This window comes from Balaenoptera borealis, assembly GCF_965194805.1.
Source record: "Balaenoptera borealis genome assembly, chromosome: 8".
Lineage (NCBI taxonomy): Eukaryota > Metazoa > Chordata > Mammalia > Artiodactyla > Balaenopteridae > Balaenoptera > Balaenoptera borealis.
Window position 1 is genome coordinate 85,580,364 of NC_138865.1, and position 15,855 is coordinate 85,596,218.

The 15,855-nt window shown below is 38.9% G+C and overlaps 1 protein-coding gene and 1 long non-coding RNA gene across 6 annotated transcripts in view; one reads left to right on the forward strand and one right to left on the reverse strand.

Moving 5' to 3' along the window:
* Positions 1-15,855, forward strand: part of UNC13B (unc-13 homolog B) — a 239,625-nt gene that overhangs the window by 128,001 nt on the left and 95,769 nt on the right. For 4 of the 5 annotated variants that reach the window (XM_082401353.1, XM_082401355.1, XM_082401354.1 and 1 more), the window contains exon 9: positions 14,319-14,633. In XM_082401353.1, the coding sequence (XP_082257479.1) occupies positions 14,319-14,633 (315 nt within the window). Of the gene's footprint in view, positions 1-4,117; positions 12,173-14,318; positions 14,634-15,855 lie in introns of all 5 variants that reach the window. The other variant, XM_082401357.1, reaches the window with a different exon arrangement.
* LOC309633148 overlaps positions 1-15,855 on the reverse strand; it is a 108,415-nt gene that overhangs the window by 40,285 nt on the left and 52,275 nt on the right. The gene's annotated exons all lie outside the window — the stretch shown is intronic.

Below are 15,855 nucleotides of genomic sequence, written 5' to 3' on the forward strand. Positions count from 1 at the left end.
CCAGGATGCAACTGACATCAAGGATTTGGGTACCTTAACCTGAGGTGACAGAGGAAATATAGCAGTATGGTGGATCAACCTGCAGCCATTTTATGTAGATTCTTTTTTTTTCCTCTTCCATATGTTCACATTTATGCATATCCATCAGTAAGAATTTTCTTGATGATCATCAGGTGAGGGCAGGCCCACTTGGGGTGGATGGCTGAAAAAAACCTGCTCACCTCTCTGCTCAGCCCAGTGATTTTGATACACCTTTCACCAAGATTAAAAAAAGAAAATCACAGATGTTACATGCTTGGATAATTCTTCCTACCTAAATATTTCCCTGGGAACTTCAGAAGAAAACCAATATGATCTCACTATAGCAGATTCAGTACTTTTGCTGGAACTTAAAAAAAAAAAAACCTTTTTATTAATTTCTTAAATACATAAAACATTTACATGTAAAAATATATGAAGGTGTGCTATGTAGTGTACAGCAAAGAATTTCCCACCCACACCTGTTGTCCTCCTCTACTGCACCACCTTCCTGTCTCCTAGTTCTCTTACCACACTTGTTTCTTATTACCCTTCCGTAGACCATCATCATATATTTATAAGTATAAAAGCAAATACATACATATATGCTCCCTACTCTTCCCCCAACTTTAAAAAAAAATCAGACTTAAAATTTAGAGAAACAGTACAATGAACACACATATTCATGTTGCCTGGATTTACCAGTTGTATTAACATTCTGTTACATTTACTTTATCTCATTCTCTCTAATATATGTTTATATACACACATATTTTCTTGTTTTGGCTGCATCACATAGCTTGTGGGATCTTAGTTCCCCAACCAGGGCTTGAACCTGGGCCCTCGGCAGTGAAAGCACAGAGTCCTAACCACTGGACCTCCAGGGAAGTCCCACACATACATTTTTTTTTTCTGAACCATTTGAAAGTAAGTTGCAGATACCATGTTACTTTACCAGGAGGTACTTCAGCATGTAACTCCTAAGAAAGAGGACTTTCTCTTACATAACCTTAATATTATGATCACACTCAAGAAATTTGACAATACAATTATATTATTTAACATATAGACCATATTTAAATTTTTCCAGTTGTCCCAATAATGTTCTTTATATATATTTTTTCCTTTTTGATGCAGGATCCAATTAAGGATTATGGTACATTACATGTGATTTCCCTGTTTCTGTAGTCTCCTATAACCTAACAAAATTCCCATACTTTTTTTTTTTAAATTCTTTTTTGTCTTTTGAGGCACTAACATTTTTTGAAGAGTCCCAGCCAGTTTTGAGAATGCCTCTTAATTTGGTTTGATCTGATTGTTTTTTCATGTTTAGAATCAGGTTAAACATTTTTGGCAAAAACACTGCATAGATGTTTCTTTCACAGTGCCTCAGCAGTCACATTTTATCTTGTCTCATTACTGTTAACGTTTGGTTTGATCTCTTGGTTAATCTGGTATACATACCAGATTTCTCCAATGTAAAGTTACCTTTCTTTTTGTAATTAAGGATCTCTGGGATGATACCTGAGATTGTGTCAGTATTCTGTTTCTCCAACAACCTTTTATCCATTGATTTTAGCACCCATTGATGATCCTTGGCTGAATCAATATTTTACTGGTTGGAGGTTAGTTTTTTAAAAAACCATTCCAAGTTAGCTCATACTTTTGGTTGCTTAAATTGACCATACTATAGGATGACCTCATTTTTTTGCCCACCATACCAAACTGGTGAATATTTATCCTGAACCTCAGATGGTCATATACCTGCTAGACAACATCCTGACTCAGTTTACTATCATCTCTGAGAGTATTTTCAGTGAAATTTTTTCATATATCAACCATCATGTAGAATTCTTACTCTTCATAATTTGAATATAAAAAGAAATGTCACAGGAATCCTACTGAAGTTGGTCCCTACTTCTTGCTGGTTTATTGATTGCATATTTGCATATCTTATTCATTTGGTTTTAGTTGTTTATATTGTCTTTAAGAAAAAAACATAATAGCAAAAAAAAATTCTTTTGGCCCTCTTTCCCCTCTGTATTTGTAAGCATTCAATGTGCAGGCTAGCAATAATAATGGCACATCAACCTAAATGACTGCAGTTGTCCAGAAGAATATGTAGTTTACCTGATCATTACCCTGTTATCACTGCTGTAAAAAGTAACACTTGGAGGAGCATTAGTGATGTACTTTAAGTTGCAAATTTTTTTCCTAAAATTTTTCTCTAATTGATCACATATAAATCTGATTAGTTTTCTGTATCAGTATATGAAATGAGGTTAAAGAGTAAATATTTTATCATCTCCAGCAGAGGAAAAGTTAACATGATTTTTAAGTAAAGTTGTATTATAGTCATTTTTAACTTAAATTTTTGAAATGATTTTTCTTTAAAAATTTTTGAAGAAATTATATCACTAGTTTGCTTTTTAAACTTCTATTTCTGTAAATACTAAGTTCTTGGAAGTAGTCTAAGACCTTAAGTTAGAGTTTTTTAGGAAGAATTTAAAATCTTTGAGGGAACAAACATGTTCGTAGTACCTTCCAGTAAATTAGAAGTGTAAAAATAACTAGTTTCAGTTACTACAGCCATGGCTATCTACTGATTTAAGTTGGAACGATAAAGACTTCTTCCAGGATGGAGTTAGTTTAGTTTGAATTTTTGAGGATGTCTGAGAGTGATGAAACTGCATGTTTAATATATATATATATATTAAACCAGAATAATGGGAAATACACGTATATTGTATAAAAATATATAGTTTGAGGTTTGGCAATACTGTTGGACTTTGTTAGCTATTAAAGAGCCAGAGTATCTCTAGTGTTGAGAGGGGTCAAAAGAATATTAGTCTCACTCTTGACGATTTTTAGTGACTAAGTGACCACTTTGATGTTGTTTCTGTTTCCTAAATAAATGCTAATGGCTGTTAGATCTATAAAAGAACACATTGAGCTGACAAGCTCCGAGTCTGCAGGCCCTCTCTCCACCCCCACCTCAGTACCCAGGAAATAGGCAGTCTCTAACTTCAGTGAAAATAAGGTTGGCTGTCTTCTGTATTCACTGACTTAAGTTGGGCGTGTAGCTTCTGATTCTGTAATCAGTATAGGGAAAGATTTTCATTTCACTGTGATCCTCAATACATATAGCCTTTAGATTTCACAAACGACAAATTATGATGCTTTAAATAATTTTCTCTTTGTGGTACTCTAACAGGGTTTGACTTATGGTAGTCAAAGATTATTATTATATTTTATACATATTTTTCTTTTTAAAAGTAGTATGTTTGACTATATTCTTGGGTGTACTGCCTAAAATACAACCTTCAGCAAGTTAACAGCTTGGCGGCTTTTCAGATCCAAATTCATCAACAAATTTAGATTTCTTGAAATCCCTTGATATATTTTCATGGAATATATAACAGTTCTAAACTTTGGCATTGTAAATATATTCTAAATATTGATGGAATATGTTCATTTTGTTTGTTTGTTTCTTTCTTTCTTAGAAAACAAAAGGATCCTAAATAGTTAATGGTAGCAAGTGAAGTATTTTAAAGTTGTTATAGGTATTCTTTTTCTAATGTGGAAAAACTTTTTGACTACATTGCTATAATACTGACTTAATATCTTGTCTTTTCAGTCTGAATGGTTTTTATCAAATTGATAGTTTTATTAATTTTAGTTTTCTCATTGAATATGTACTAAATCTTATAATTTTTCTTCCTTTTCCCTGTTTTTCCTTTTTTTCTTGCCTTACTATTCCTCCATTTTTATCTCTTTACATCAGACAAGGCTTGCACGTTCAAAATGACAAAATTAGGATTATTTCATATTTCTCTGATGTTGACTATGAAGAGCAAGAAGGTATATATGAGGAGATAGAGGGGAAAATGTCACAAGAGGCTCTAGAAAACAGTAACATAAACTTAAAGGACGCAGAGGTAAAAGAAGTGAGAACTCTTTCAAAAACTGATAAATATTACAGCCAACAAATACAACCAAAGTATAAGAATTGGAAAAAGATACCATCTCAAAGCCAAGAGACAGAATTCTCTACTGCCTTTAATTATGACCTTAAGTTTGAAACATCTACTTTCTCTAGATATCCTCAGAAATATGATACAATAGATAGGAGAAGGAAAAAGACACCCTTATATAGTCATTTTGAAGACAGTGAAAAAAGCCAATATGATGATAAATCAGGAACTAAGACTAACTTGAAAAGTACATATCCTAACACTGAAAATTGTGACCTTTGCCACATTGAGAAGAAGGAACAAAATTACCCAGTTTTACGTCCCTACAAAAATGGATTTGTGGTTAAGAGTGGCATGTGGACCACTAACTTGGAAAGTCATGATTATGATCTTCCTGGTTGTTTTAAGAACTGCGAAAAGTCATCTGGCTTAAACCAGCATGTCACTAATTTCACTCCATTAGATATTCTTGAAGATTCTGCCAGCAGTACTTCTGATGAACTTCTGGGTTCCCCCGTTTCTGATAAGCAGGAAGATTTACTGTCACCAACATGTCATCCATCCAATGTCCATCATATTGGAGGTTTTCCAGAAGAATATTATGGAGCAAATCCTGCATTCGCATCACAAAGGATGAATTGTGCTACAGACACACTTGGAAATCTGTCTGGGTGCCCCATGGAAGAGATGACCCCTTCCTCTATTGAGGAACCCAAGGAGGACTATATTGATACAATGGGTGAGCTTCAGTGTTTGGTAGAAACAGTGTCAGAATATTTAGCAGAGAAGGAAGAGGAGATTAATAGATTTGGCTCCCTTTCAAAAACTAAGAAAGCACTTAAACACAATATTACTGTTAATAATGCAGAACAGAAAATGCCAGGGGATCAAATACCATCTTTAAACATTGTCAGGAATGACAAGGACAAAGCCATCTCTTTCCCTGAGCTGAATGGAGTAAAATGTGCTGTTGGTTCTTTATTCAGTTCACTCACAGAAAAGGTGGGTTCAAGCACAAAGCATCTAACAACCTCTGTGGAAAAGCTGGTTTATTTAGTTCCAGAGAAAACAGAAACTCTTAATCAAACAGAGGAGATTAATTCGCCATCTAGTCCCAGAGCCAAGTCAGTATCAGAGAAGGATCTTTCCATACAATCTCCATCTCCATTGTCTTCTCAAACAGTTGACAATAAGGACGTTGGCAAACATGACAAAACCTCTGAAAATGAGCACATGGACAGTAAAACTGGAAGTTTAAACTTTCAGGATCCAACAGAAACTATTGGAAGGGACTCTGCTTCACAGAGTCAGAGTTCAGTTATAAAGTCTGTTTGCAGCATGCTAAATCCATTAAAAATCTTTTTGGAAAAGGATGAAACCAAAAAAGATGATGACCAGAGCAAGCCAACAAGAAAGGAAAACTTTGTTGCGTGTGGTTTGGAGTCAAATCAAAGGGAAGATACCCTTGGCAATGACAGTAGCATTGTCACTTTAGATAGGAGTGATAGAGAAACTCCTCACTACCAAATGCCCCTAAGTGAGGATTTGTTGTCTTCCCAAGCAGCCATTGAACATTCTAACTTAGCTCATTCTGCAAGTAAGAAAGATGATGTTGTGAGTCCGTTGGAAAGAGAACCCTGTACAGATCTGTCTCTGTTACCAGATCAACCAAAAATATGTGCCAAAGATACTTTAAGACATCATTGTGTAGCTGGCAGCAGAACTGCAAATAAAGAGCCATCTTCAAAGCCATTAGAGGGGGACAAAATTACTGATGACGATGATTTCCTTGAGCCACTCAGAAAATCCTTTAGCCAGTTTTTGCTCACTTCTCCTGAGACCTATTCAAAGGAGACTTTGTCAGACTCTATGAAAATTCACCAGTTGGAGGAAGATGGATGGGAAAGGGGCCCTAAGAAAGGTGGGCATTCCTTTTCCTTTAGTGGAAAATTAGATATTCCGTTTTTCAAAGTTCTTAGTCATTCTGAAAAGCAGCAGGATGTAAGAGAGAAAGGAAGCATGTTCCCTTTGTTTAAATTTTCTTTCACTGACAGCCATAAAACTGTCAATGACCAGAGTTTTCATGGCTCAGCAGTAACCACTGATGAAGAGATCCAAAGAAACTGCCATGCAAATGCCAAACTTAGTTCAATAAAATCTAGTTCAGTTCCAAATATTCATAGTAATCTAGGGAAATTTGGTGATATAAAGACATCTAATAAGAGTGACCAACTAAATACTCCTGAAGATGTCACACTTAATAAAATAAAGTCTGATTCGGCTCCAAATATTAATAATGATCTTGGGAAATTTGGGAGTATAGAGGAATTACACTCAAGTGACCACACAGCAATAGAAAACTGTGAAAGAGATACCTTAAACATTCCTGGAGTTGTGTCCAAAGAGCATATACCTTCAGATTCTTTAGGAGAAAGTAAGAATTTTACACAAGTGACATCCTCAACAGTACCAGACTCTTCGTTAGCATTTACTTCTACCATTTTGAAACCCACCTTGGTTGATGAAATGAGTGATGACAAACTTGTAGATAAAGCTTCCAAGAAAAGAACCCAAGGAGGCCTCCTTTCTGGCCTGTTTAACAGGTTTTCTTCTCTTGAAAACTTGTCTAGTCAACAAGAATTAAATGTGAAGAAAGATGACTCTCCTCACAGAAATAATACACTGAGCTTATTCTCTGGAATATTTAATTTGATATCAAATAACAGTATGACTGATTGTAAACCAGATGAAGCAAAGTCCATGTCTTTAGGTGACCTAAAGGGTTTGAATGGAAAAAAGCATTTATCCTTGGATGAGATCCCTGTTACTTCATGTGTGACTTTTGAGAACCAGAGGAACCATGAAAAACAGGAAACTTCTGGCTTCATAAAAAGCTGCTTATCTTTACCTAAAGAAAACATACCATTATCTGATGCTTGGGTTGATAACCATTATTGCCCTCCTACATGGAAAAACCAGCAATGTGAAAAGAATTTCCCCTCTTCTGAGAACAGTGTACTTCACTGCACTCCAACTGCTCAGCAGGACCTATTAGAGAAATCTTTGGCTAAGAGGCAGACACCACACCACGCTCTTGAGGCAAAACTACATGAAAATTCTAACAAGTTAAATTCACCTATGCTGAATACTAACATTCTTAGTCAGTCAAACCACTATCAGACTTTTGAAGAGATGAACAATCCTTTCTCTTATGAATGGGATTCTGATATAAAAGATTTCTCTAAAAATTCCAGAAAACTTCAGCCAGTTTATTATATGTTGAATCAAAATACATTTCCATCAGCCGATGTTTTCTTGTGGCCTGACTCAGAAAATCCAGCAATAAATTTTTGCCAAAAAGATCAAAATGCAAATATCTTGGAGTGGAGAACAAATCTAAACAGTGTCATTTGGTGTGACTTACCACATGAATCATTCAACCAGTTAGCATTTAATGAAGATTACTTATTGAGAGGTGATATGTGGGCAGCTAACTCATTATATGGAAATTCTTGTTATCTTCCAATTAATGAGACTAAGAATTCACTAGAAGAATTGCCCATTGACTTAAGTTGTTCTTCAGGTTATGAGAAGAGTACATGCCCCGTAGTTGATCTAGACTCATTAAGAATGGATGAAAACTTTGTTTATTCAAGTGTTGGTTATGAATACCAGGAATGGTTGTCATGTCTTGAAAATGGAGTGTGGTGGCCATCGGAGGATGGAGATTATGGATATTTTATGTTCCACGATGGTCAATATATCTATTCTTTCCTTACTGATTCTACTGGGCAGTATGCGTATTTATTTATACCTGATTGTTCTTATGAAGAGTATTTGAATTGTGACTTACAGACAAATGATCTATCAAGTATTACATTAGATGATAGCACTATTCCTGCTTACAGTTTTAAAGTACTTGACAGGGAAGACGAATTACTGTGGTATGTTGAAGAGGAACCAATTGATGACCCTCTTGATTTATCTGTAGCTTTGCCAAGAAGTGAGGGACCAATGTATCTAAATTTAGGAATGTTTTCACAAGTACTTGAAAAGTCAAGTTATGGCCAAAGGGACCAACCATTAGATTTTTCAGGCTATACTCCTCAAAAGTCAAAAGGAGATTTTGTATCTTTTAAAGAAAGGCTGGGTGGTTCTGAAGACTTTGAGTGTACATTGGATCTCAGAAATCAGCCCCAAACGATTGGTAATCATGTCTTAAATAAATATCAAATTATAAAGGGAGATAAGAATCAGACTCTAGTGAAGGATTCATCAGTTAACCTTTCCAGTTTCCAGTGGATCCAGTCTTCTTCTGAAGAAGCTGCCTCTTTGGTTCATCCTGAAAATATGACTAACATCCCACAGCAAACAGAAGAGATGTCATCATTGAACAAAGTGACTTCGTCATTTTCTGCTTTGGGTGCTTCAACTGGAAGTACTTTGAATTTTGATAAGAATGAATCCTTAGAGTCTTCAGCCATGCAGAAAATAGATCAGCAGTCAAACTTAGCAGAGATCACAAATGATGGTCTTCAGTCATTAATCTTGAGTAAGCAACTAGAGAGTAACTCCCAAAATGAGGAAGAAAGTCTTCTCAAGAAGGATTCAGAGAGACAAATGATATCCAGTGTTCAGCGACCAGAATTAACTAAAAATATGAAGAAAGAATTCCCTTTAAATAAAAGCATTCATGTGAAAAAACAAAGTTTGTTAAAATCTGTTTTCCAGGTAAACCAAACAACTTCTCAGGCTCAATCAGATATAGAAGATGACAAGATGATTACAGCTGATTCTGTTTCAATTCCTCTTGTATCACAGTTTAGTAGGGATGAATGCAAGAATTGTGAGCCTCCTCAGGACCAGTCTTCCAAAGAGTCTGAGAGAACATTATTTAAAAGTGCACTGAAACTCTTTGGTCAGGGAGAAGACTCTTCAGTAAGTGCAGTAGCAAACGAGAAACAGGCATCTGGATTTTTGAACTTCTTTAAAACCCAGGTGAATAAAGAAGGATCACCAAATTTAGAAAAGAATGGTGATAAAAATAGAAAGATATCATCTCAGGAAAAGAATGAATCTCCTGGTGTTTCAAATGTTTTTGATTCCCTTGGGGATTTCTTTAAAACCAATGTATCTCCTAAACAGACAACTGAAAATATGTCTGTTTCTTCAATGACTAATAAGGATGAGGTCAAGTCAAGTCCTAATCCTGCACATCTAACTAAACAGGATGTTGGAAACTTTCCTGCTGCACCAGTTTCTTCTAAAGGGAAGGTTCGAGTTAGAAATCTGAACAAGCAGACTACTATTGATGACAGTGAGCTAAAGGAACCATCAATCAGGGAGATCCAGGGTGATCATTTGACTGGCGAAGAGGCACTCTCCAGAGACCACCAACTCCACCAGTCACCAAATTCATCTTTCTCAACAGGATGTCTCAAAGAATCCTCCAGAGATTCTTCAGTAGAGACTAGTGGTGTGTCTACAGTGACAGAAGTTCCAAGAAGTGATAAAATATCATCAGATATTCTGAGCAGAAGAAATTCAAATGAACAAGATCATTTTTCTGACAAAGACCAGAGTTTTTCAACTGCCACAACATCTCCATCCCAACCAGAATTACCAACCAGAAAGAGTATATTTTCTTTCCTGACTGGATCCGAAAAATCTGAGAACAGAGCCTCTACTTCTCTACCAAGAACCACATCTCAAGGAGAAGGGCTATTCACACTTCCTTCCTTTTTTTCCACTGCTAACTCAGGCAGCAAGAAGAATGCCTCTCGTAATAGCTCTTTCAGTTTCTTCAACTTGTCCTTTTTGGATGAAAAGCAGCAGACTCCTGCGGAAAAACACAGCCTTTCAGCTGATGCTCCAGTGACTTCCCAGCCCTGTAAGAAGCCAAGTGTTTTTGTAGGCATGAGTGATACAATGACTAGAGAAGGTTCTAATGACAATAGAGGTAGCATAGTCCAGGAGGTAGTTCATGAACAGCAAATGGCTCCTTGTGTTTCCATTAGCAACACCACTAAGGTTACCTCCCTTGCAGATGAGCTCAATGTAGAAAATGCCTATCCAGGAAAACTAGGTTCCAGTAATGGACCAGGGACATCTTTAAAAGATTTCCAGGTAAGTCAGTCACAAAAAGACATTGTTCCTCATTCGCAACAATTTCAGGCACAGTCTGAAACACTGCTCATTGGTCCAGAGACCCTTGAGGTATCTCCCCATGAAGAAGAGGCTTTCATACAGGAAACTTTTCTGAGTGACTCACCAGCCAGCTCTTTTTCACATGATAGCCATTTGGTTGAAAAGGTTAACCATTTTGACACATGTACTACCTACCACCAAAGTGTAAGATTTACTAGTGACCCACTGAACTTGCCATTAGAAAAGGCCCCTGATGAGGTCTTAACACAGATCCTGGAGCCAGCTTCTTCCTCTGTGGAGCCAGGATTTACAGGGCACCTCCAGAGTCAAGATGCAGATAAAGTGGAAGACAAATCAATGTTGGACTCTTCAGTAGAAATGCTTTCAGGGTTTGTGACCAAAGTGAAATCTTTCTCTGGGTCCTTAATTGAACCTCCTAAAACTTTCTCTGGACTTTTCTCTTCTCCTAAACCTCCAAAGAAAAACTCCTTTTTCTCTTTTTCTTCTGGTACATCATCTCAGCCTCTCAAAGGTGAGTTATTTGGACTTTTTAAAAGTCCCAAACCAGAGACATACAAACAAGAATCATCTATTCCAGCTACTGCATTGCTTCAAACTGGTGGTTCCGGAGATACTGAAGAATCAGTACCTCCCGAAAATTTGTGGAAAGAAGCTACCTTTGGAGCACTCAATTCAAAAGCTATAGTCAGTGACTGTAGAATGACTGTGGTTAGTGCAAAGTCAGACTCGGAAACCTTGACGGCTGATCCTAACCTAACAACTGAAATGGAAAACAATAATATTCCTGACAATATTCCAGAACCCCAAAGTTCTGAAACAATTGAGGCTGCATCTTCTGTCTCAGGGGACGATACTGGGCAAGGAGTATTGTCTCTGAGTGATGAAGGAGACATGGGGATGTTGCAGGGTACAGACACAGAGGCATCATTGGAAGCAGAGCATATCTCATTGCCAACACAGTTGCATCCAGAACCTACCTGGATTGCCAAAGAGCTTCCTCCTCCGATTCACCTACCTCTTCCTCTTGAGCCAGAGCCAGATATGCAGTCTGCCTCCACAAACCAAGACTTCTTAGAGCTACAGGCAACCAATTCACTAGAAACCAATACTACAGTGTTTAGTGAGGCGAGTGTTGGCCGGAGTGCCACACTGGAAACCCAAGGGTACCTTTCTCACCGTCCGTTGGAGGAACCTGTGCTTTGTGCCAAAGAAAACTATGGGATACTTGATGCCCAGAAAGGTCCACCCACAGTCCCCAAGGAAACGGAGCAGCCAAGTCCTCATTTTGAAATCCCAAACATGATCAATTGGCCAAAACTCCATTTCCCATCCTCTGCTACTGACTATCAGAAACCACTGAGCTCTTTCTTTTCCTCGCCTTCCTCCTCTGGCAATAGAGCAGCAGAGACTGGTTTAATGTCCAGTTTTAAGAAGTTGTCAACTCTATTTGAGGGAGGTAATGAGGGGAAAGGGAGTAGTGCAGTGGCAAGTGATTCAAAACTAAGGTTTGGAAAGAAGCTGGATCTTTCATTCCCATGGCTGAAAGAGAACAAATGGGACCCTGAACAAATGCCTGCAGAATCCTCCTCTCCAGTTTTGGTTATCAGCAGTGATCAGGACCTTAAATTCAGTGAGGCTGACAAAACTTTGGAGTCTTCTCAAATGTCTGGGGCCAGTGCTGAACCAGCTAAGGTTTTGACTCAGCCCTCTGGGACCTCTGGGCAGCTGGAGACCAGGCCAAGTATATGTGCTCATGAGCTTTCAGGGCTTGGAGAAGTGGAAAACCAGCAGGAAATCCCAGCATCTGGAGAACACGGGGGTACCAAAGATAACCTCTCTGACCCCACCTGTCCTTCAGAGAGTCATGAGGAAGAACACTGCACTGTCTCTGAGCTACTTCACCAGCCAGAAACACATGAAGAGGAGGCAGCACCTGCTAGCATTGACTCTGTTTCGAATGTACAGCAGCCAGTTGCTCTACATGACATCAAGGAACCAAAGACCAGCAAAAGGCCTGTTCTCAACTAAAGCATCATAAATGATTTTAAAGAATTGACCATTTATGATGCAATGACTTAGTGGTAGCTTAATCATAGCCTGCTTTTTATCCTTCCTGTGTCTTTCCCAGCACCTGAGCTTCATGTTAATTAGGGGTTAAGTAAGAAGAAATAATAGGTGGATATTGTCATCTTCTCTTCTCTCTGCCAAATGTAATTCATTTATTGAAACAAGGAGCTTCCTGCTTAAAGGGAAGGCTAGGTCGTGAGATTTACTCACTCTGGTTTGCTCTGCCTTGAATAATGCAGAATGGAGAAGGGAGGGCAAGAAGAGGCAGCAAGTCATTGAGTGGCATATATTAATTACAACCACATGATAGGCTAGAATGCTTCCTTGGGCCTTTGGCACTTATATCTGTAATAGCCAGGAGAGACCTACTTTGCTTTGCTTTTCCAAGTCTTCTAAGATGCTTTCTCCAGTGGCAATGAGGGTATTAAGTAAAATACAAAATGCAAAGGATGGCTTGGAATAACCTATACTATATATATTCCATATGGATTTGCACAGCTTCTTCCAGTCTCTGCATTTTACTACCCATGAGACTGGTGTCTGATAAGTGCTTTCAGTACAGTCTCACTGGAGCTCAGGGCTATCGTTTGCTGTAGTTATTCAGTCTGGAGCATTGTGCAGGGTCCACCTGCGAAGGGTACTATTATTTCCCCTAAGAAGAAGCACCATACAGGGCATTTTAGGAATGCTGCCTTGAACGCTGGCCCAAACCAGTCCAAAGAGGCTGGTCAAGTACTTTGGAGATCATGTGAGTATGTGCGCACACATGTTCATGTGTATATGTGTGCTGGGAACTACTCAGAACAGTGGCTTGGTACCTGTCCTGCTGCCATGGGATGAAGAATCAGAAATCAGCCTGGAAATACCAGATAATTGGGAGGAATCATAGGGAAAATATCACTGGAAAACAATAATGATTTATCTTCATTTGGCCAAGAGTAAACATAAGCCCTTTAGTTAAAGCTTGACTCTTTGACAAGGAAATTCCTTGTCCTTTTGCACGGAGGCTTTCCAGCAGAATACCAGAAGTAAAACGAAGGGCCTCTGACTTGGGATGGAACTATCCAAATGGGCTAGGACAGATCTTGTATTGATAGATCATCCCCAAGTCCCTCCATTTTGAATAGGACTGAATCCCCCAAATTCAGTGTACGGCTTAAGGGAGTAACTTTGAATAGTAATCTTTCTGGTCACGATTCACTGCCACTTTCTCTGCTATAGCTGCTACCTCTTATACCAGGGCAACAAATGTCCTTTCTGGGTATGGGAATTCAGGTGGTTGAGAGAGGGGTGGGCTGACCTCTCTTCAGGTACAGAAATGCATTAATATGGTCCTGACTCAGATCTTGGAGTTGGACTGTGTCCATTTTGTCCAAAACTGAGCCATGTCCTGAGAGCAACTCAGCTATAGATGGGCAGGTTCATCTTTGGGACACTCCCTATGCTGCCAGGGATACCATTGTAACATTCATGTTGATGAGACCATTCCCCTGAGGAATTTCTTGGTCCTAGCCTCCATTTCCCAGTGGCTTCCATTACCTCATACAGATGGCTGAGAGATAATTGAAGGAACATGTTCACTCTCCTTTGCTCATTCTGAGGAACAGACATTTACATTTACAATTGGAGAGGAAGAAAAGGGGATCTCAATTTAATAGGTAGTAGAAAAAGGGAGTAGATTTCATCCATCCATTTTATTCTGTGGAAATTAGAAAACTTTAATCACAGCCACTGGACAAGTTTTTTAAGAAGTCCGAGTAGAGAATTTTAGGCATAAACAGACTATTTTAATAATTCTTAAACCTACTTACAAAATAGCACGTTAAGATAAAGAATTCTTCAAAGTCAATTGCAGGGTTGAGGTTAAGTGCTATTGGAGAACCCAGCATGTTGTGTTATTTTTCCTGTTGTGATTTTGCTGAACAGAGATTAGTTCTTCTAGATTGTGAACTTTGGTCCTCTCTTCCCAGGAACCTCCTGTTTGTGATCCTTGCCACTGATAGAATCATTATTTCCTGGATTTGTCCATTACTTTGTTCTGGTCCTTAGTTTGTATGTATTTACTGATGTGTCTTCCTCTCATTCTCACAGCCCCACCAGCAGTAGTAGGTATGGCTCCTCCTGTAATGTGAGTCAAGGAAGCTCTCAGCTGAGTGAACTAGACCAGTGTCATGAACAAGATGATGACCGTCGGGAGAGGGACTTGATTCATTCCTGCCACAGCTCTGGCAGCTTCTCCAGAGACAGCCAAGTAGGTTTTGGAGAACAAGAGAAAGCCTTGGAGGTGGCACATGAAGAGGAGAAGGGAGGAGCATGTGAACCCAAGGAGACGAAAGAAGATGCTACAACCCCTCCACCCCCAGATCTGGTGCTACACAAAGACCACATCGTAGGCCCCCAGGAGAGGTAGGTGATGGTTACCTTGAGGAGCTCACATGGTTTCCTCAGTACCTGCCCTATGGTATTGTTGAACAGAATGCAGTTGCTTTTTGTTTGTTTCCCTGCAGCTGGGTGTGGTTGTGATCAGGATACTGAGGCTTATCTCTGCACTGCTTCCTTTGCTTTTTGGTGTGATTTCCAATGTATTTTGAGGAGCTCTGAAAAACATTTTAACTCCAGTGTACCAGGCCTTCTAGAGTCTGCAGTTCTTGGCTTACTAGTTGACCCCACATATGACAGCCTTTGAGTCTGAAACTGACCTGAGCCTTGCAGGTCATTTCATTCAGAGGAGCTGCTTTGAATGAAATAGGCTTCCCACCCGATTAATGTTTAAATTTCTTCTGTGAACATTGTTTTTTTCTTTTCTTTTGTTTTTTTCCCTGGCTGACAAAACTGGGAAAGAGTTAATGAATTGGTCTAGAAGCCAGATCTAACCCACCCTTCTGTCTCCCTGGGGCCTAGCAGTATGTCTGGCAGTTGGTACCCATAAGGAGAAAAATTTAAAACTTGTCCTTTTAACAGTCACATAATGAGGCTTAGTACAGAGTTTGAGTATTGTTCTTATTGAGCTAAATTGGTCAGTGTGTTGCTGATAGGTTGGGGCAGAGCAGGGTTTCTCATTCTTAGCACTGTTGACATTTTTAGCCAGATAATGCTTTGTTATGGGGAGCTATTGTATGCATTGTAGTATTTTAGTAGCATCCTTAGCCTCTGCACACTAGATGCCTGGAGCAACTCTCAGTGTGACAACCAAAAAATGCCTCCAGATATTGCCAGATTTCTCCTGAGGGGCAAAACTGTCCCTAGTTGAAAACCACTGGGGTAGAGTGATAAGGGCTAGGTGTGACTTAAATTCTCAAATTTCAAGGTCATGAGAAGATCAGAGCAGTGAATGCTGATTATGTGGTAAAAGTTAGAGAATGGTTGATGCCTCTACCCCACCACTTGAAGGTAGAAACTTATTTTCTGTTTGTTTTCCTGATTTTTAATCATCTCTGGTGGCTCGTCTAGTAGACAAGACATCAGGGAGACTGAGTTCTGGACCAGCTTTTTTACTGGATTGACGACCCACGGAAAGATAGCTCTTTGTCGACGTTGGACTTTAAAGATATTGTTGTCTGGGTAGAGTTTTTGGTCGAGCAGCAGAAGGTGCCTGGGCTTCTCTAAGGGCTCTGTCCTCCCAGATCCT